Source organism: Vanessa tameamea, chromosome 6 (assembly GCF_037043105.1).
Source record: "Vanessa tameamea isolate UH-Manoa-2023 chromosome 6, ilVanTame1 primary haplotype, whole genome shotgun sequence".
Lineage (NCBI taxonomy): Eukaryota > Metazoa > Arthropoda > Insecta > Lepidoptera > Nymphalidae > Vanessa > Vanessa tameamea.
The window spans coordinates 11,640,063-11,664,609 of record NC_087314.1 but is presented as its reverse complement, the minus strand read 5'-3'; the positions used below and the strand labels follow the sequence as shown (position 1 = coordinate 11,664,609).

Genomic DNA, 24,547 nt, shown 5'->3' with positions numbered 1-24,547 from the left:
CAATCAACGAAAAACGAAATTCTTAGAAATTACTTAAACGAATGCCAAGGAATGATCTTCTACAATATAATTGTTTTTTACTTTAACATATTTGAAATGAATTTATCGTAGTATGTTCCGTTAAACAAAACGAATATTACAAGACAGTAAATGCGTCCTTATTTTTGAAAGTTTCTCAGGACTTCGACAAAATGTTAAAACCAATCATAAGTATAAATATATTAACATTACGTCTTCAGAAAAACCTACGAACATATTTTGTGAAACTAATATTTTCTAAGCTAATCAATGCATTATAAATATTTGAGTAAGACCAACATGTGATATCATTAGATTATACTAATGAGGTTCTTAATCATTGGAAACAAATGTCCTGTTCAAAGTATTAATCTTATATTTTAGTAATATAAGTATTTTTTTATACAATACTTATCACAGTTTACCTTAAAAATACATATATTTCGTAAGTCATTTATAAACTAGTAGCATTCAACTCACTTGTACATATTAAAAAGTAATTAAGTTTCTGAAAAGGTAATAACAAGTTGAACATTTGTTTTTTATTGTAAAAATATAATTAATTATCAAAATGGTACTGATTTTCTTCATTTAATAAAAACTAAATATTTTTGTATAATTAGAATTAATGACGAAAATAATAAATTTCTATAAACAATAAACATACATCACGAGACCGTTTGATCGTATTGTGAAAGAAAAATCTCATAGTGGTTAAAAACATACATATTAGGTTAATCTTAGCTATCTCGTTATAATGACGTGAACTCTAGTAGCAGGAAATTGGATTATGCCCATCCTGCTCTTTGATCTGCCATCTTACACTGGACTATAAAATTAGTTGACGGTTTCCAATTTGGTTAAATATTTCATTCTTTTAGAAGAATGTGTTTGACGTAGATTCATTGAGGAAGACCGCACCAGTAGTCTTAATTTGAACGTGAAATCTACACTAATTACATTAGTTGGTATGTAATTGTGCATCTTTACATAGTATAAAACAAAGTCGCTTTCTCTGTCCCTATGTCCCTTTGTACGCTTAAATCTTTAAAACTACGCAATGGATTTTGATGCGGTTTTTAATAGATAGAGTGATTCGAGAGGAAGGTTTTTGTATATAATACATAGACAATATATTTAAGTAACACTGATAATTTTAAAAGTTTCTAATGTGATGTCGTAAATTTATACATTTTTTTGCGCTTACATTGGAAACGCTGGCTGAACCCTACTAGATAGATCAAAATAATGTACTACAGAATTGTACACCTCAAAAATGTCTACAAAAAAGTCCGCGATAGTATATGTCTATCTCTTAAAGATAGCCCACAATAACATTTTTTTGTCATTTATTTTTTACCACAAATATTGGCCAATTTTCGAAGCGATTTTAACCTATACAGCATTAATCCTTATCCAATTAGGTACCTTAAATAAATTGTGCATTCAATATAGATCAATATGGCCCTTTACAGCATATAATTTAAATGAATATTTTCGAAGATATTACAGTTTTAAAACGCAGGGACATAGCGGTTTGTATTTCCTAATGAGTGAAAACTGTGTGCGTTGTACCTATTTGTTATCCACTATATAGTATAAAACAAAATTGTTCCCGCTGACTGTCTTTTCCTGTCTATGCTTAAATCTTTAAAACTATGCAACGGATTTTGATGCGGTTTTTTTTAATAGATAGAGTGATACGAGAGGAAGGTTTTTGTATATAATACATAGACAATATAGTTAAGTAACACTGATAATTTTAAAAGTTTCTAATGTGATGTCGTAAATTTATACATTTTTTTGCGCTTACATTGTAAACGCTGGCTGAACCCTACTAGATAGATCAAAATAATGTACTACAGAATTGTACACCTCAAAAATGTCTACAAAAAAGTCCGCGATGGTATATGTCTATCTCTTAAAGATAGCCCACAATAACATTTTTTTGTCAATTATTTTTTACCACAAATATTGGACAATTTTCGAAGCGATTTTAACCTATACAGCAATAATCCTTATCCAATTAGGTACCTTAAATAAATTGTGCATTCAATATAGATCAATATGGCCCTTTACAGCATGTAATTTAAATGAATATTTTCGAAGATATTACAGTTTTAAAAATTGCGGAACGTAGCGTTTGCGGTGGTACCGGCCGGCCGGGGCGGCGGGAGCGTGCTATAGGCGCGTCGGAGGCCACGGTTCTCCCTGTAGCATTTTGAATTTAGCAGCGATCGGACGCGGTTATTATCGGAGCTCTCTAGCGATTGAAATAACAATCCATACTTCCATACTAATATTATAAATGCGAAAGTAATTTTGTCTGTCTGACTGTCTGTCTCGCTTTCACGCCAAAACTACTGGACCGATTTAAATGAAGTTTGGTACACAAATAGTCTAGAGCCTGAGAAAGGACATAGGCTTTTTATTTGGAAAAAGTGCTGTGAAGGGTTGAAAAGGGGGATGAAAGGTTGTAAGTTGTTGAAAGTATTGTCATGTTTAGAATTTATAGAACTAGAAGCATAAAACTTATATTTTAGGCTGTACACTTATAAAATAACATAATATCATGACACCCACTCGGGAGGGAATTTTGGATATTCTACCCCTAAATGGGTGAAATAGGGGTTGAACGTTCGTATGGATTTCTTTAAGTTAGAAACATGAAACTTTATTTTTGGGATACTGATTAAAAAGGAGTAGATACTTATTTAAGTGTTTCTGCATATTCTACCCCTACGGTGGTGATATAAGGGTTGAAAGTTTGTATAGAAGTCCGTCATTTTTAAGATAGAAACATGAAACTTTATTTTTGAGATACTGAATAAAAATGAGTAGATACGTATTTAAGTGTTTCTAGATAATCTAACATTAAGGGGGTAAAATAAGGGTTGAAAGTTTTTATGGGAGTCAGCCATTTTTTAAGTAACAAACATGAAACTTTATTTTTGGGATACTGATTAAAAATGAGTAAATACGTATTTAAGTGTTTTTTGATATTCTACCAATAAGGAGATGAAATGAGGGTTGTAAGTTTTTATGGAAGTCGTCATTTTTTAAGCTAAACATATGAAACTTTATTTTTGGAATACTGATTAAAAATGATTATATACGTATTTAAGTGTTTCTAGATATTCTACCTCTAAGGGGTTTAATAGGGGTAGGACATTTTTTATATAGGTTAGTCTGGAAATCCGTCATTTTTTAAGTTAGAAGCATGAAACTTTATTTATGGGTTACTGGTTAAAAATGAGTAGATACGTATTTAAGCGTTTCTTAATATTTTACGCCTAAAGGGAAAATGTAGGGGTTCACATTTCGTATACAGGTGTTAGTCTGGAAGTCCGTCATTTTTAAATTAGAAGCATGAAATTTTATTTTCGGGCTACCGACTAAAATGAGTTGATACGTATTTAAGCGTTTCTGGATATTTTACGCCAAAGTGGAGAAATAGAGTGTGACATTTCGTATATAGGATAGTTTGGAAGACCGTCATTTTTGAAGTTAGAAGCATAAAACTTTATTTTTGAGCTACTGATTAAAAATGAACAGATACGTATTTAAGCGTTTCTTGATATTTTAGACCTAAAGGGCAAAATAGTTGTTAACATTTCGTATTCAGGTTAGGTTAGTTAGTATATCATTTTGAAGTTAGAAGGTCGAAATTTTATTTTTGGGCTACCGATTAAATATGAGTTGATTCGCATTTAAGCGTTTCTGGATATTCTACCCTAAGGGTTGAAATTCACACCAATGTGGTATTCAAAGAGGTATTACATTAACGTAACATTTTAAGTTAATTTGTAAATATATTCATATTCTACGCGGGCAAAGCCGCGGGTAAAAGCTAGTTTAATATAAACGGCAGTTGATGGTTTTCATTATAATAGTAAAAAACAATAGTATGCTGTACCTATTATTATATAAAATTATTGTTTTTTTGTTTATCTTTTTCAACAAAAATCTGCCTTATTAAATTCAGCATTGGGTGTAAAAGCACTATAATTTCGAAACATATAAATTTGTATGTTTTAATTGTTTTGTTAGTCTAACAAACAAATATGTTATTTAATTTTTGGACTGAATTAATTTTGGAATCTTATAAAGTTGGTAATAATACCGAAATATATGCAATTTAAACAAAAATGAGTTTATAAAACCTCTGACTGTCAAGGTTACTTCTAAATTTTCAATTTAAGATTATTAAGTACTTCGCGGTTGCGTTCGAAAATCAGCATTGATATTAAGGAAAAGGTGGACAATGATTGTAATAATATTTTGAACAAATTACATATAACATTAAATATATTCGAAATCTAATAAGCACACTGCATATTTAAAGAAAGTGTTACAAAAAAAATGTGGAGTGTAAGTATTGCCTTAATCTACTAATATATTGAGCAAATCCTGGAATACTTTGCATTTTATTATTAATATGTTCATTGTTTAATGTTGTAGAAATTCTAAACTTGCAAATATATAACAGTATAATTATTTATTATATATATACAATACTTTGACAATATAATTATTTATTTCCATTATTAGGTGATATTGTTCGTACCGACTGCCATTTGATTTATATTTTATTCACAATCATATTTAAAATTTAGAATTGGTATGTATATACAACCTCTGTAAATATTTAATGTAATCACTAAATATGTATTTATAAATGATTTATTTAGATTTGTAACTATGAATGATAGTAGCTAACATTGTATAAAACTAGTGTACCGTGAAGTAAAGACGAGCGATACTATACCATAAACAAAACATAGAGTCCCTACTAGGTCTAGTCTTGTTTTAATACAACATGCCCACAAATACCATGTCACTGGTTTAGTTCACTGGGTCCTGACTTCGAATTTCAGGTCAGATTTCTTTACTACATATGGTTCGGCGCCAAGCATAGATAATCGCAACTTACTACTAAGGATATATGTTTCTCGAATCGAGAACTTAAATCGAATAAAATATTTTGATTTATAATCTGAGGTCGAATAAACTATTTCAATTTCTTTAATCTATTGAGGTTGAATTCTACGAATAAAAATTAAATGCATTAATGATGCTTATTTGATTGGATAAAAATATGTAAACATAATTAAAAATTACAGATAAAAAAACGATGTTAGTGGAAAATATTGGAGTATTTAATAAACTTAAGGTTAATGATGACATAAAAACTTATTTTTTATCAATTTTATTTAAAAAAAATGAATCTACGATCTCGAACGTTATAAAAACTTAAAAAAATATCGAGGGACCGAAGAACGAATAAAGTTTTTTGTTTCAATTGTAATAAAAACAATTACATTCTTTTTGTAGAAGAATATTCTTCTTTATATTGTTGTTATCATTCAACTAACATTTGAAACTGCTGGCGTGAGAAATGAACCATAAACCTTAATTGCAACGCGTTGCAAGCTAAAATAAAGAAATTAACATAAATATTAGTAATCATTAAAGTTGTTTTGATTTATTAAACAAGAAACATTTAATATTAAATTCGACCGTTTATTTTGATGTAATTTTAAATGTCGAATATCAAATAGATGTTGATATAAAGTGAGACATATCATTAATATAATAGCTTAAATAAAACTAAAAAACACGAGAAGAAATAATATTTACACTCTAGTAAAAAGACAGACTTTTTTTATTTTGATACCCTGGTTATACTAGCCAAATAGGACAAAATTACTGTATTCGTGTACTAATTTTCCAGTTCATCACACATCTTAAAGATGGTGAAACTCACGCTGAATGATTCCATTACATCGATAGATTTAGGTGTTAAAGATCATCAATTGATATGAAGTCATTATAATTAGAAGTAATTATTAAAAAGAAAACATATTATTTTAATGATGAGATACTTATATTGTTGTTTTCGCCATGTATGTATACAATATTAAATCGTGACGCGGTTATAGTGCGATATATTTTCACATAGAATCGAAAATTGTGTATCAAATTCAACATTAAAGAGACGTCCTACATTTTTTAACACCTAGTCATCGCTACAAATTATTTCTTCTGCTTTCGATAACTTTCTACGGTTCCTTAATTTTGGACTAATTTGATGGCATTTTTGTTTTATGGTATCATAATGGGCGGGTTTGATTTGTATTTTATTATGAAGCCGATTATAAATTATTATTAGCCTCAATAACTCAGTAGTCATTATTGTATTTATTAACATGTTATATTTATATTATTATGTTTTTAGTTTTATTTATTTTAAAAGTCAATAGATAGCAATCAAATATGAAAATCATAAAATTGTATAATATTGTTAATAAAATATACATTATATTAAGTAAAGACGCATTATGTTATGCTTTGGTATTTTTGATGATTCTATTCAATAAATTAGCTAAAATAATAATAATTTATGTTTATGACGTAATTAAAGGAAAATATAATCACCGGAAATCACAAACGTAATATTCTTGAAGTCAAATAATTTATCTTGTGCATTGAAAAACACATGAAGTCGCTTTTTCATAAACGATACTAACTTCTTCAAAAATTCGAGACGGGTAAATGATAATTACCAAATCTATTATTTATTTAGATATACATATCGTATTCTTATTAACTAAACTAATAGTAGTTTTGTTATTGTATTACTTACAAGTAATTTTAAAGTACTGTATAATAAAGTTATTGTATGAAATAAACAGCTCTATGAAAATCGAAAATTATGGAACAAGTCAATTCTTCACATAATGACATTAAACTATTCAAGTTTGCTGTACTCCAGTGTAATAAATCCCCTTTTAAATCACCCTTTGCGTCTAAGCCTTGCATGTGGTTACGTAATCACTGCACCAATAGCTGAATACCATTAGTCTGGATTAAATTGATAAAATCTAGACTTTACGGACGATATCTAAGAATATTAATTGTTAATGATTTTTATCGTGTATTTTAGAGGGCGTTAAAAGATTTATGAGTTTGATTTACGTGATATTTCTATCAATCATATTTTTTTTTATCCACTACCTTTTGAATATATATATCGTAGCAATGCGATGTCGATCTATAAATAAGATCCTTTCGTAAACCGCTCGGACATTTACATTATATATTCGTTAAAAATACTTAGGAAAACTTGTGGTTTACCACGGATATTGAGGCATTAGAAAATTACCAGTAGGGATGTTTTTAATTTTTATTATGGATCGTTATGTTTACTCATAAAAAAACCGCAAAACAAAGATTAAATAAAGGTAACTAAGTATGTGGAATAACTTACATGAACATACTCGTAGTACATACGCATGTATATACTTTTTTGGCACAGGTGGTTCACACGATGCAAAGTGACCACAACCGCCATGGACATCTGCAACATCCGAAGGCTTGCAGGTGCGTTGTCAGCCTTTAAGATATGAGTACGCTCTTTTTCTTGAAGGTTACTAAGTTGTATCGGTTCGGAAAAACCGTCGACGAAAGTTAGTTCCAGAAAGTGGTCGCGTGAGGCAGAAATGTGTAGATCTGCAGACATCGCGTTATACAAGTCTTAACGTTGACTGTATTGGAAATATAAAATTTTATTGATTAGGACGTATTTATTAGAAGAAAAGGATGTAGTTTTTTGTTTGGATGTTTTTAAAGGAACAATACTAACAATGACTATATTTTCCTATTTCTCCCCCAAATAAAATTCAAGTTTGCAAGAAGTTGAGCAATTCAACGATAATCCAGAGAGTGAAGATCAAACCTACGACATTCGGTCGATTGATAGGAGGAACAATAGGGAGAACAATTTATTTGAAGAATATACATATATGAATTGTATCTTTAAGAGTAGTCGAGAAACGTACTCGCCATCAGAATACCAATGAAATGACAGTGAAATCACGAAGGTGATACTATTTAAATTAACTAAACACAATTGGTAATGAACATGTGTTTTTCTAACAATGATCCGGGTTGTGTGAAAGCTTGACAACAAAATTAAATATACAGTAGCACTTGCTTTCTAGTACTTAGGCTACACGTTCTATGACCCACTTATCGATTGCTATTATTTGTTACCTTAACACATAATATAATAGAACTTATTGTTCGCTTGTTTGTTTTTTGAAACATAATAATTATGCGTTAAATATACATTTTTTTTTAATGATATAGGTTGGCGAACGAGCAAATGGGCCACCTGATGATGTAAGTGGTTACCAACGCCCATAGACAATGGCGCTGTTACCATCGCCAATGCGCCACCAACCTTGGGAACTAAGATGTTATGTCCCTTGTGCCTGTAGTTACTGGTTACTGGTTCACTCACGACACTCACAAAGCCCTACCACCAAGTAAAATATTACGCATACATAATCGCAAATCTCATTGAATAAAAAATATTTATGTTATATTTTATTTAAAAATTATGGCATAACTCATAACAAAAACATTCCAGACAACAGCTATTTTCGTAAAGCACGAATAAAATATAATAAAGGTTTTTAAGTTCCTTTAATGTTTGTCATTAACTTGATGGCGTAACTTTCTCTGTGAATTAATGAATATCATATTCTAAGTTTAAATAAAAATAGCCTCTGTTAATGTGTACTAACTACTAAAGGTTTAATCCCTCGAAAAGCCACGTTCAAGTTTTCTCGTTCGTATGGAAAGTACCTACTAACGTGAGGAAAGAAGCTTCACTTTCCATATAGCTGTCACTGTTACCTTTAATTTGACAGTAATGACATGTCATTAGAGATGATCACTTGCAGGTGATTTCCCTGCTCATGATATTCAATCAATTTAAAGGGAAAACAATTTTTCTACTAAGAAATTAATTCCAGGACCGTGATGAGATTGTGATTACTAATCGTCGAACAAAAACAAATAATGAATTGCGCTATGGATTATAAACTAAACTGTCATGTTAATCTTTTTTTTATCTAGTATCACTATTCATAATGTATAATAATTGAACACGATAATCACAGAACAAACCGAATTAAAAATTTATGTAACATTACGCTATTGTACAAGTAGTAGTAAATCCACGTGGAGCAGTCAGGTTATGAAAAAAGTCGAAAAAGGCAATTAAATTTAGTATAAAATGAAAATTAAAAAATATTACATGAAACGATAAAGAAAGCCTCAAATCCCCAATCGTAAGATAATAGATAATAAGTCTGTACCTACCCTAATGAAAAATAGGTAATCACTAAAACCAACTTAGTCAGAACCGTTTAATGGCCATATAAGCTATTTAGTACAAATCAAACTGCCCTTTGTACTCTATCTTTAGTTAAATGCTATAAAGTATTTAACCATTTTAGTTCATTAATGAGCTATATATTTGCCTAGTGACATTGTTCTATATCCGTATCGGAACGTCAAAGGTCGTGGCGGTCACACGAGTTCGTGACTTCGCCAATTTGTTTAGGAAACTTAGCGGTAAATTGTGAAATATGTATACAACGGAACTATCACAATAAAATAAATCCGATTATTTACTCCGTTAGATTGTCCGATTAGTTTTGATTGTTGACCGAAAATGATTGATAAGCATAAACTGCGATAGCCATCTTCAAAGGCACGCTGAATAACAGTAGCGGTTCCCTGGTGACATACTCACGCGCCGGCTGTAATGGTAAAAGCTTTGAAGTGAGAATTTTGTTTTGAAATGTTTTATTTGTATCATAATAGAGAAACCTTCACATTTATTTCGGAAACTTTGATTTTAATTAATTGATCGAGATATCTTTTCACTATTAGATTAAATATTTCGTTTGTACCCTAATATCGAATTATATTTTGAATGAACAAGCTGCCTTGTTTAATTGTATAAAGTAGTTACTGTGTAAGTGTTAATGTACTTATAGTATGTATAGCTAATATTTATAAATAATAATAGTATTTCATAATATATTGTCAACATATATATTAATGCTAACACATACCACTCTCTCACAGTTACCTGCATTTAGTAATGTCTTATTTAATTTTAATAACAACAATTGAATGTAATCTTACACTACAATAGTTCATCCGTCTGAACTAATAGCTAGTACCTACCAAGGCCACACACATCTAACACAAGGACTCTCCTTAAATCGTAGATATACAAAATACAACCTTATATTCCAGCAATAAGACTTAATACAAGTGCAAGATTAAATTGTCGTTTAAAACCAGTATGTAAGTAAAGAGATCAGTGGAAAGCCAGTTCGTATGGGACAGGAAACGACTGTAATCAATCTTACACGGCTAGATATATAGTTACAAGCAATTATCACCTTTAACAGAAAGCAATAAGAACTAAAAAATAGTAATGCACGGCTCTCAAATAGTTGTTCTGAGGAGCATGTAGAAAAACATAGGGTTTTACACATCGTTTTGCAGATAAGGTGACTTGAATGGTTTAAAAGAAAGATGCACAGAACGGACGTTACAAGCACTTTTATATATGAATATTATTATTATTATACATAAATATTATCCAATTTTATTACATAAAGACAAGTGTATGTGATATTTGATATTTGATGTCAAAGACAAAATATATAAACATATTCGAAATATAAACAGTAATGAATCCATTACTGTGTACTGTACCACAGACACGAACAATCTTAGATCTAAACAGGATCTTAGACAATTATACCAACCATTAAAGAAAAAAACAGAACTGTCCAACAACCTTGTATCTATCCAATTATTTAAAATACAAAAGTCAACTGAAATGGAATTGCAAAATCTAATTTTATCTTATTTACTGATAAGCATAAAAAGATACAATGTCAGTGCCTTCCTCCGTATAAGGATAGAGTAACGGGTGAATACTGGTCCACATTCCCTAATAGGCAACTTGTTATAAAACTAGAGAAATACGTGCATACGATTACCATCTTCAAGTTCAATGCTGTTATGGCTAAATTGGCTTGAACAAGCTCATCTTACATCGAAGAGGACTTGCCTAATACGATATCTGTAGTATATCTACGCTGGTTAGGAGTAATGTTTATCGTTTAATATAGCCAATGTTACGGTAATCTTTGTATATACTCTTATATGTTAGAATGAGCGATAGAATTTCTAAATAAATACTAACAGGTCAACAGACCTTTTCATCAATCTTTATAAATAGTATCCATTAATTCATTTGTTTTTATTAGTTAGCTCAGAGCTTTATAAGATTAGTCGATAAATTCTAATTCTCCCAAAAATAATTAAAATATTACATAAAAATTATAGAAATAATTTAGTTTTTTGGAGATTATTAGTTTCGCATGGCGACCGTCCACGATAAAGATTGTTTCAGCGATCAATCTAAAACTTCCTTGCAGTATAAATTACGAATGGAAATTGTGGAAGCCCAAAGCAATGCGACAGTGAATCAGGGCACTGCAGGCCGTCCTACATTTTGTTTTGTTTCAGCAGATGTAGAGGATTTTAGGTCTTATCGACAAGAACACTGAAGGCTTTTCAGGATACTGTACCTTGCAGTTATGAGATTTGTGGATCAGCCAGGCACAATTTCGTGGACTTAACTATTGACTTCTCTCTTGAATTTCCTTGACCTATAATAACTATTTAATTTCGAATTGCCTGTTCATGTGAAGTTTTTTGGCAATATTATACAAATGAATTTTGGCAGTTATCATTTCTCATACAACATTTTTTAGACACTTTGCTCATATTTTATATACTGTTGCACCCTGACATATGTTTTGATTAAGATAAACCTAAGTAAGACATAAAATCGTAACACTTATAAATTTAATTTAATATGCTTGTCCTTAATATTATAAGAAAGATTAAAATAAAATACTATATATTTCTGACAGTTAATTTAGGTTTTTATACGTTACCTCCACATATAACATCAGCCAAGTTGGTCTGCACACATTGGTGCGTTACTGCCCCATCTCGCACGGTGGTTATTTCTCCGTACAGCTGGTGAAGAGCTTCTTGATCTGACATGAGGATTGTACGGGGAGAGCTGCATTCATCTTCGGTTGAGTGATGACGGGAGGAGGAGCGCGAACGGGAGCGACGACGCCTGTCAATGGTTACGTGAAAGTTTTATATTTTTTATCTTAGCATTAATTATGAATATTAAGTTGATTTTGTTCACGGTTCAATTATTTAATTGATTATTTTTATAAGTAAAGAAGATGTAACAAATAAAGGAAATCAGATATAACAACTGATTTCGTCCTTTGTAGTATGCCTGCAGTCACTCTGGCTCACTTATCATTCAAGCTTCTTTTAAATTAAGCTACGAATTGCTGCATGGGGATAGAAAATATGTTGAGTGGGTGGTACCTACCCAGAGAACGTACCTAAGTAGTATATTACTAGTATAAAAATAAAAACTGAAGTCTTTTTAATTATATATGCAATATAAACTTAAACAAAATGATCTATGATATTTCAAAACATAAGTATGGTACGAAAAAATCGCTTAATTAATATTAAATAATTTATCAACATACATTTATTTATCATTTTAAAATTTATCATTTATCATTTTAAAATTTATTGCGAAATTTCGTACTCTTATAAAACATACGCCTGTTCTTACAAAATAAACAAGGATTGACCAATCTTTACAAGCTCTCTTATCTCTCTTACATCATAATAAATGAATCAAACGTAACGTTATAATATTGATGCCGATTATAAATTGTTTTGACCTTACTCTTTGAATTATCTCCAACTTATTTCACGTGTCATCCATCATTGGCTCTAACAATATTGTAGGCTAATACGATGTAAATATTGTAAAGGTTTTTTAATCCATTCAAGCGAACTTAATTAATCTTTGCAATCCTGTTGGGTAAAATCGTATTGAATAATTATACTGAACAATTTTAATTGGTTAATTTTTAAAATACCTTATATCCCCTTGATATTAGTTAAAGATGACATGAATTTTAACGATATTTTTTATTTTGCAGAGATGTAAATAGTAAATACATTGTGTGGTAATGATTAATTCTTATTTCTTGACATTTAAAGTACTTACTCTGTTTTATTCTATGCTTAAAATAATTAAGATATACATATTTTTATTCAACTTTGTGTCTAATAACCGAAAAAAATATCTTACTTAATATACTAAATTATTGAACACTTACTATAAGATTATTAAATGGATTTCTGTCTTTCTATATTATGTAACCCTATAAATTTATTTTTTTCAATATTTTAATTTTATAAAAATATTGTATTTATCGTAATGATCATTTATCGGTTATTAAACAAACCTTCGATTTTTGAATCGTAATCGTCTTTATATTTATTATCTGTTCGTTTTGTGAGATGGCAGCACTGCGTTGTCTACGTCGTTCATTTTATCGTAGTGCAGGCACCGGTCACCTACCGACGCTTGTCAGTTTAAAACGATAAAATCATTTATTCTTCGTGAGTATATTCAGTGAATATACTCACGATATATCTGGCAATATTCCAGAATATTGGCATATATTATTATATGCCATACATAATATATTATTTCTACATTTCGTATATTGGTTTTTACATTCGTTTCAGATTATACACGAATTATATATAAACGGAGGGTTACCTACGTCATCATCATATGTTTCCATTTTTGACAGGTTCAGGTTACTAAACCGTAAGTAAAACAATTTATATTCGTTTAATCGAGGCAGATTAATTGTGGTTATAGTGATATTTAATCAATTTTTCGTTCAATTCCAGTCTTTGTACAAAAACCGGCCACGTGCAATATCTGACAAGTATTGCCGAATTTTCATTTATTTAAACACTCCTGAGGTGAGTTTATGCATTAATTACCTTTGATAATCAATATCCTACATGGCTCAGTAATAATTTCTATTCATTTTCTCATATTTTACTCAAAAACTGAACATAGACCTTGTCCATGTACTGGGTGACCTAAGTCGAATCCTATGGTGATTTAAATCGTTTAAAGACATGATTGCGTTAATATAAATATAGTTCTTGCTTTTCTATATCGTATTATTGCAAATTACGCAATAATTTCCCATATTTTGGCACTTATCAAAATATCCAATTTAATAACCTCAATCTTCTGAGTTATTATTCAATTTAAATAATTTATTCTTGCTCGTATCTGTGTCTGGGGCATTCTTAGGACCTTCTTAGTGCTTACGCAAGATAGGTAATAAGTTGTTTTGTTCACAGGGAGTGGTTTATATATATATATATATATATAATTGGAATATAATTTTCAAAGTATATATATATATATATATATAATAAAGTATAATAATATTGCTTGGTGGACTCGAATGAAGAGATTTGCTGAGTTGGAGCTGCTGTTTTGTGGAGGAATTGCTGCTTATCCAGTGTTGCTGCTTATCCAGTATTGCTTCCGCCGCGTCTGCTGCTTCTGCTGCTGCTGCTGTCGTTGATTGCCGCTTTGCACTGCTTTTGTTCTTGCATTGAAACAACAGTTTCATTTCATTTCTGGACGCTGCGTTCAGGGTTTGCACTATCCTGCTTATTTTTTTTTAAATTCGAAACAAAACGAACGCCAACTCATAATTAAAGCTAATTATTTAAATGCTCAATTAAAATAGTACATTCTGCTAAGCAATTATGGTTGATATACATTACATTGTGTATTGATGCTTTACTTAGTTAGTACCTTACCTTTCATGACCAGATACCGTCAACGGCCCACACCCCTGATTTTCTTTGTGTAATTTATAATATTTTTTTTAATGGAATTATTTCAAGAAAATATTTTTTTTAATAAATACTTGTTCAACCAACAATTTTTTTTTGTCCCCGTGACAATTATCTAATAGTATTTCTAACTTTGAAGTATAATAATTGCCCTTCAAAGTAATAAAAAAATTAATATAGATGTTATTATAAGACTGTGAATTTTAAACAATCTTGTTAATTTAAAATAGAGCTCGTTTTAAGTAACTGACCGACTATAAATGAATTGATCCTTATAAAAAAGTAATAACAAGTACACTTGGTAGAAGATATCTTTCACAGCTGGACAAATAAGAATTTTAAATTTAATACACCACGACGTGCTGAAAATTCTTCAGACATGTGTAGTTTACCTCACCCTTTCCAATTGCAGAGCATGATATGAATTTCATACACAGATGTTATGTCATTGGTTAATATTTTTTTATTCCATCTAATTAAATTTATAAGATATTATTAAGAAACGTAGATTTACATTTAATCTTATAAATTTAACCCCTTAAATTTCTTTAGGAACCTATTTGAATGAGGTATATTATATATTCATTTTAAAATAAAAGAATAAGATCTTTTGTTAAAATAATAGTCAAACATCAATCGTCGTTTCGTGAAAGTGTTGAATAATTCCCTAATAAACAATTAAACAGTCAAATCGTGTATTGGAATCCATTTGCATACGCCCACTCGCCAATTACTGTACAGTTCCATCGTGTTAACACTGATGTTGACGATTATCGAGTTTGGATCTTGATTTTGTACCGTTTAATAGCTAAGCACCTAAGTTATTCAAGGTGTAAATGAGATATGATAATATCGCTTTCAAATAATGATTTGAAATTACAAGTCGTTTTTCTAGTTATATGATCAAGACTATACGAGACATTTTAATATGATGTTTATTGTTACTACTACTTTACAAAATAAATATACATATTTTAACTGCTTAATCTCCATTTTATATGTAAGAATGTTTTAAGCTTTTAGTATTATAATAACTTACATTATGTATGCACTGAGAGCCGAGACAGCCCATTGGTTAGAATGCGTACATCTTAACATATGATTGCGGGTTCAAACCCACCACTAAATTTTCATTTGTTTAATTTGTCTTTATAATTATTCATCTCGTGTTCGGCGGTGAATGAAAACATTAAGAAACCTGCATATGCCTAATTTCACCGAAATTCTGCCACATGTGTATCCACCAAGCAGCATTGGAGCAGCGTGGTGGAATATGGTCCAAAACCTTCTCAAAGGGAGAGGAGACCTTAGCCCAGCATTGGAAAATTTATAGGCTGTTAATGTCTGTATTTTAAAATGTATTTATTTCTAATACTTAGAATATAATATTTTAGCTATGTTGGAATGGCCATGTCCAGATTGGCGCCGAACTTGCGGCTCATTCATACGCAACGTGCGTTCAGTTTTGCGCAAATACAGACGAAATCCTAAAATGGTACGGTGAATCATCGGATTACTAAACGTTAGTTGTCCATGAGAAAAGAAATATCTTAGTTTGGTGAGAAATCGATTTTACATTCAGTTCATGCATTTTATTTATACTGATTCTTTGGGTCGTAAAGAACGTCTGTTTGTGAGAATTCATTATTTTTACGAATGAGAAAACAAAAACAAATCTGTAAAGGTAAGTTAGATATGTTTTTTATGTAAGTTAGATATTACTACGACGCCCTCTTTTTTTTGTTATTACTTAAGTACTGTTCTACTTTTTCCCTTTTTATCTTGGTACTCGCTATCTTTTTAAGGTGGTTTTATTTATCGATATAGCGATGTGATAGATGTAAAAGAGAGTACACTCAGTACGTACGTAACCGATAATTGAATTACAAGTAACGTTGCGTTAAAGTCGTTCGTATAAATTCTACCACTGTTTCTTTTTTCAGTAGCCGTGCGTTTATCATATTATATATGTATATATGATCGTTACAAATCGGCAAATTAATAGTGTTTTCAGAAATATTTATCTGTTAACACTTTATAATAGGTATTCATATTGACATAAAAATTTACGTATGTTTTTACTTACTCTGGTGTTACTATGAAGAATCCTCGCGAGGTTTGGTATATTTTTCTTTCTTGCATTAACTGGGCTAGCGTGTCGTACACCACTTCTTGTGATGGGGTCTGCATAGACGGAAACTTTGCTGATAGCGAGGTTCTTATACTTTCTAATGTAGCGGATTGCCCCTGCAAAAATAAAACATACAATAGTAACTAAACATTTCTTTTTTCGTTATTTAAAGCGGTCACGTATTTGAAGTTCTTGAAGAATAATACATAAAAGAATAATTATATCAATGTTTCACAACAGTGCTCACTAGAACGTTTGATTTTTTTTTAACTAGAAATCCTCCATCGCATATAAATTAGTGTCAAATGGAAAGTAAATATTATAGATACATAAATTGCACCCACATGATTTTTTGAGATTTTAGTGTCAACGAAAAAAAAGTGATATTTAAATAAAAGTTTCATTTTAGATTTCTTTAAATTTTATATGTATTGATATATATATATTAATAGTATAAGAGAAATGCCATATTAGAAGATATCAGTTATCCTTTTAAAAATAATCTTGTAGAGCAAGGAATTAACAAGCAAACTTCATTCGGGTCGACGCCGTGTATTATAAAAATAAATTCGTAAAATTTTCAGACTTTTACGGATGTCAACCCTCACTTTACACTTTTCACCTTAGTGCATCAATGCTGATAGCTTTTGAAATTAATAGATTCTCTTTGTTTTTTTGAAAAAAAAAGTGTAATTTTGAATTTACGCACTTTATAAAATTTGACGTTCAGACGTCGTAATCCAATATTTATTTTAAGAAAACACTTGAGAAGATTTTATTGTAATGTCTTCATCGATCAATGAAATCTTATCTGGATCACCTTGGACGCTACGATAAAGGAATTGATCTTCAGAGTATTTAAGAAATGCGTACTGACACATTACTTAAGATAAAGTCTTTGATATAATCTATATGTAAATTCGATTCCGGATATACTATATTACGATAACTTTGATGTGTTCAATAGTTCGTTATGATTACATATAAATATAATTTGGTCATACTTGTTTGCTATAATAATCCTGTCAAAAAAAAAACAATTCATCAATAGACAAATCTTATATTTTGGATTAAAAGATTATTTATACAAAAATTAACGTCAGTGAAAACGGAAGACTATTGAATGCGTTTTCTTTACTTTCTATGATAGCTAAATGCCCAGCGATGTTTATGAGTATGTTATCCTTTACATAGTAAAGAAACTATTTACTGAATAGGAATAAAATTGAATATTATTTATAGCGGATGATGTGATACTTCGGGCTGCTACTGAGAATTGGAGGAATCGAAACAGAAAATTCAATAACTTTTTACTATACCGACCCGGTATTCGAACCCAGGACCGTGGAATCATTAGACTAACATGACAGTCATATATTAGCATACACTTAAAACTGATCTCTTTATGTCATTGTTGCTTCGACCTTTTGCAAGAAGAATGCGAGTTGTGACAGATATTAATTCACGATATTGCGTTAGATGTGTATTTGTGCATGTCATTGTAAGTGTTCATTGAGCAATTAAACTGGTTCAGTTGCAAGCTGAATTGAACAATTAGATATTTTTTGTATTTCTAAATATAAATTTATTTTTAAGTCATTATTAATATTATATTTTTTCTTGATCTCTATCATAATACCTAGGTTTATTGAGAATGCAACATACGGGATAAAAGATACGTGTTATATTAACGCTAAGCAAGTAAGTATAGCAAATGATTAATTTTGGTAATATCGCATGATCATATAATTTAATACTTAAATTATCAGCTTAACACAGTTATAAGAAATTTAATTTTAAAATCATTACGATTTTCATTTAACTTAAGCTTACTAGTAATTGGGTTGTATTCTCGACATAGTTAACAGCTGGTTGACTTTGAACAGAGCAAATCGTCTATTTACGAAGAAAGCCTTAATAGATCAATAATATAATGATGTTCCCGTTAACACTGTGAATTAGTATATTCGATATCATCATATTCCGTTGCAATGGCAAATATAATCGTTTATACCTAACTTGCTAATTTTTTGAAATTCATTATTTTAATATTATTAACAACACAGTACACTATTATATTTATATTATTTTAATTGCGATTATATAATTTAATTAAAGATGAGTGTGTAATTATGAGTCACATTCATAAAGGTTTTTATTAAGTATTTTTCGGTTTCATATAAAATTCGTTTTCCTCCTCCTAGCTACTTTATTAGTATAACGCAAACCTAGATTTGTTATATTTGGTTTGAAAATTATTTTCTCTATTAATATAGGTATAGACTTTTAGAATATAAGGAAGAATTATTTCCTAGTATATATTTTACAATTATTTCCTAGTGGATAATATCTAGCGACAGCACATACGAATTAATTAACGTAATTAGTACTGATAAATCTAAAGGTTACAATCAATTCTCACGATAAGGACATGGCGAATTCCAGAGAAAGGTGCGTGGACAAAGATTGCATATAGATTGCATATTTAATTTGAATAAAACACCTAAATTGTCCGCCTTAGTTAGTGACAAACCGGCTGTGATTTACTTCGCCCTGGTAAGCCGCCCATGTAAACGTTAATTTATTAGTGGCTTTTACATTATGCGGTTATGCGTGAAGAAACATCGTATCGGAATCGTGTGTTGTAAATCCTAAAATAGATTTGTAAATGTACTTACATTATCTATTATTTCTAATATAAATCGCAATGCCTTATCACAAATGAATCTGCGTCTACAATTAAGATATTTCTTACGAATGTATTTTATAAGTATAACAAATCCTATGAACATGCAAATATATTTTTTAACGTATCTATGAGAACATAGGTAAGGAATTTGTTTGTCTGAACGCGATACTTACAAGATCTACTCTACTCTCGATCTAGTTTGATTTAAAAAACCTTTTTCCTTCACATTATGCATTTACTGAAAAATTATGCAGAATTAATCCAAAATCAAATCAATCTTTGACCCGCTCAGGCAAAGTATTGGTGTTTAATGTGGGTAAAACCAGGCAGAACAATTAGTATTTCCATAAAAAATAAAGAAACTGTTGATCCGCTATATGAACAAAACTAGGTTTTTAATTGACACATATTTCCTAACGATCAAAACAGATATCGCAAAATCTAAACGTTGTATAATTCGCTTAAAATTCCTGCCCACATTTGGTATTTAGAGTGAGACCTGCGGACGGCTAACGACATTCTATTGTGACGATGATTGTATTCGATTACGAAAGGGTTCGACAAATTTACAAAATTATGCCTCGGTATGCTTGATCAAAATAAATTATTTATTAATCCGTTATCGTTAACCGCATTCGAATAGTTATTTCCGACTTTCAGAGGTTGAATATTGTAAGCGACAATTTTCAAGGATTTAACAAGCATTTTTAGTACAGGCATTTGTTAAATAAAATTAAGGCTAATAGAATACTTCGATGATAAGCTTATTTATGAATAAATATTTGAAACGAAAATATCGCATATTTACATTTATCGGTTTAAAAATTATTTCTCTCAATTCGGAGAAAGTGATAAGTGTCAAAATACTTATTACTTTCATTAAAAATGACATATGATAAGTGGCTAGCTTGTAGGACAGGTAGGCTATTTGGTATGATTAGTATTATTATCACACATAAATTAGCTTCTACTATAAAGAAACTAATAAGGAATGTACGAAAGCTGAGAAAGGACTCCTTTTAAGGAGAATGCTTGGAGCTTATTCCACCAAAGTGTGTGGTTATGAACACGTGTGACCAATAAAAGACCAATAGCCCTAGGACGGATTTTAAATCTTGTGGAAGGATCTATGTGTTCTACCCATTGGGCTATCTTGTTTATAAATTTTATACAAAAATATTTTTAAGTTAATGTTGTTTTTTAGATAAATAATATCTTTTATTATTATGGTTTATGAATTGTCGAGTATTATTCATTTACACAGCAAACAATGCTTACGTGAAAACACAGAGAAATGTAAAATAAAATGTAAGTGAGATCAAGTATAGATAGTTATGTACTACTTCACTAATGCAATATAAATTGATTATATTGATTTTCTTAAACATGTGAATGTATCTTTAATAATAGGATATGTACAGATATGTGTACAGTTTATAATTGCGTCTGGCCATAAAACACGGCGTGCACAAAAGCTGACCTCACAGCATCGTTATTTAGGGATGCTTCGTGAAAAAGACTACGATTGAAATGGTGTGGTCTAAATCACAAGATCTAAGACTAGATATTTATTTTTTATTGAAAGTGTTGATTTGCTGACGACTTCGATTCCATGTACATTAAATTGATAGCAATTAAAAGGTACATATATTTTTGAATTAAGTTAATAAAAATGAATAATTCACAGAACAATAGACAAAGTTGGACTTTTCTATTGTTTATATAGTCATTGGTATCACGAAATGCCATTTTTTTATATACAGACACGATCGCTGATGCGATATTATGTTATTAAACAACATAATTTTAAGTTTCTAATTTATATTTGATTTTTACTGTTATGTATAATTTTTTCACCTTTTATCTTAATTGAATTTAAATATTTTTTGCTTAATAGTGCATGCTGTGGTCTTCTATAATTGAAGGAGCACACAACTTGTAGTAACCCTTATATTGTTTAATTTTAAGGCTATGTATTTTGTATGAATGAAATTATATAAATAATTAAATAAATAAGAGCAATTTACTTATAACTTGAACCATAACATAAGTTATGCGGCGAGGCAGGTTGGCACACTCGAAACCGGAATGTTATTTTTATTTTCCACATTTCATGGCCAAGAGTCATTCCGGTATTAGGTGGCTCAACGGAATCGGAATTCAAAAATCCTGTTATGGTTGAATTTAAAATCAATGTCCTTAATATGCAAACGGTCACTTTAGTTATTGGAATGCGGAGAGAATATGAGTCCTGTGTTCTGTAATCACGACCAGAGGTTAATATTAAATAAAGTAAAGTAACACAAAAATGTCCTACTACCGGGCGAGTTTGAGTTGCAGAATAGCTGCCAAGTTGGATCTTTCCCAGACAAGTTCACTGGGGCATAATACCAGTGAGTGAGATTTATTAAAAAAACGTTAGTTGTAATAATTTAAAAAAATATAAGGTATCCTTTTTTTCTCCTTTAATGAAGAAGAAAAAAGTAACAGTTGACAATGTCCCACTACGGGGAGGAGCGGGTTCATGCTTCTCTAATGCAGGTTAATTATTTTTACATATTTATAAATATACTAGTAATCGGCTTATCCTTGATATATCATAATTATATATATTAAAGAGGTTAGCAGCTTTAAAATACGAAATTTATAATAACTTCTGTATTTATTTCAATGATGATTAAACCATCAAAATAATTGTATGCAATTTTTTACGAAGCATTAAAATCTACTGTGTCATAAACATTAAAATAAATTAAACAATATAATAATAGTTGAAGCTTTGTTAATACGGAACAAAATTAGCTTCTTATTAGTATAGCCTTAATTACCTGCGAAGTAAGGTCCATAATGCAATCGCATAGCGCCTCCGGTAAGGGCGTGAACTGCCCCTGGTACGCCGGCGTCACGATACAGTCCTCAATGTCACCTGCAACAAAACAAAGATATGCAAATTGTTCGTTTATATTATAAAAACCGCAGTTTTAGTTAATACGTCTTTGAAGATAAGAGACACAAAAAAATAACAATCGTATGTTAAAAAGAAATATATATATATATATATATAGTGAAAAATCGCTCGATGTACGAATATAAGCATGCATTAGTATGGGTGAGTGACGATCGTGCTTACGAGATTTCTTAGTGCGCGAGACAACTAAGAGTATAATAAAATACAAGTTAGATTATATTTGTTAAACTCATTTATAATCGTATTAACTTATCGAAAAAAACAGAAAACTGATAAGTGATAACTAAGACGAGATTGATAGCATTTAAATACTTAATATTGGTTTATGAATTTCAGTTTATTAAACGTATTATCGTAGTATTTAATCTGCAAATGAAGTTAGAATGTTCAAGGGCTTTAAACGGGAGCCAAACTCAAATATTGGAATACTTGAAACTAATTCAAAATTTAAGTGATGTTAACACTTAATCATCTCTTTGCTCGAAGTATCTCATACATTGTAATTTCAAGCGGCGAAATTGTTAATATATATCTCCTTGAAATTTCGAAGACAGATCGAAGCTGATCTATTTCGAAGTAAATTTCATATTTTTACGCAAATTTAATATTGAAGTATAATTCATAAATTTAATTCTAAATAAACAGAGATAAGCGACAGTTAAGAAAAGTGTTTTATTAATAACAATGTTTTATAATGACTATAGAGCCGTCAACATTAGACAATAATTAAAAAAGAGCTTGAAAAGCACTTTTATGGATATGCTAATCTTGCGAAACATAATGTTGCTTATAAAACTTTATTCAAGGACATTTTTGAATATATTTACGAAACACAAGAACGACTTTGAATTTATAGTCTAGACTATACTTTTTAACTTTGTTTAAAATATAATTTCGGTGAATAATCTAAATAGGTATGTCAAGCATATTGACATAACCTCTTCATATCATAAAATCGAATAGCACGGTTGTAAACATTGGATGGATTTCATTAAGCTATTCATGTTCAAACGCCACCAGCTCATATTCTGTGGGATCGGGAGTGCGGGCGTCCATAAATTGCGCTCACAATGCCACTGCGGACTCCCAGTCCGCTTTGGACTCTTGCCAAGTTAAGGTGGCGCAAGATAAGCTCGGTAGCGACTTCACTTTTGTAATAAAATAAATATAATGTTGTTAAGAGATGTGTTTATTTAATAATTCACTACGTGGTTAAGCACATGTGACTCAGAACATAAATATTACCTTCCTACAGAATGTTCAATTTGTAGAAACCTAATAATTGTTGACTGGTTTTTCTATTAATATGTTTTGTGATTAGGAAATACGTAAATTTATATATTATAAACTTCTATATTCTACGAATGAACTACAAGCATATTTAAGTCACCATATTACAAGAAAATAAACAAATAATTACCATCGCTTCAGATATAAATTCACCCCAGTTGAATTGGTAAGAAACTTAACAGTTAATCCTTTACTTTATTATCCGTCATTAAGAACATATAACTTATGTTTTGCATATTAGAATTTAAAGGACTTTATTAAATACATACATTTTAATTATTAATTTAATTACTTTCGCTTGTAGTTCACATCTCACACGTATGTGTAATTTGCATTTATTTTATGCGTATATTTTTCATGGAAAGATTAATCGGCTTTTGATAGTTAACGCTATACAAAGGATTTTAAATTTACGAATACTTTTTTTTTCACATTAATTAAACGCTGCACAAAAAAATTAAATAATATAAATTTTGTGTTTGATAATCAGAATATTATGCTAGCGGCTAAAATTTAAAGAAATATATTTATAATTGTCATAATAACACCAGTTTGGACGCTTTATTTCGGCGAATCCTGCTTTTGATTCTCTTATGAATAATTTATATATCCATTATGTAAATTTACAGAGCAAATAAGTGAGACTATTAAAAGCGTTTATAATAATATTAATACAGAATATTTGTATTTTTTTGACCGATTGAAATTCACAATTTTCAAAGAGTGACCGTTTTAAGAACAGTACTGAATGACGTTTACTTGGTGGTAGGGTTTG

The 24,547-nt window shown here is 30.1% G+C and overlaps 1 protein-coding gene across 1 annotated transcript in view; it reads right to left on the bottom strand.

The window, feature by feature from the left end:
- The window catches only part of LOC113396341 (serine/threonine-protein kinase DDB_G0283821), a 153,343-nt gene that overhangs the window by 10,898 nt on the left and 117,898 nt on the right, over positions 1-24,547 (bottom strand). Inside the window, exons 4-6 of the mRNA XM_026634240.2 lie at positions 22,343-22,440; positions 16,781-16,941; positions 11,862-12,052 (exon numbers count right to left, since the gene is read on the bottom strand). Of these exons, the coding sequence (XP_026490025.2) occupies positions 11,862-12,052; positions 16,781-16,941; positions 22,343-22,440 (450 nt within the window). The remainder of the gene's footprint in view (positions 1-11,861; positions 12,053-16,780; positions 16,942-22,342; positions 22,441-24,547) is intronic.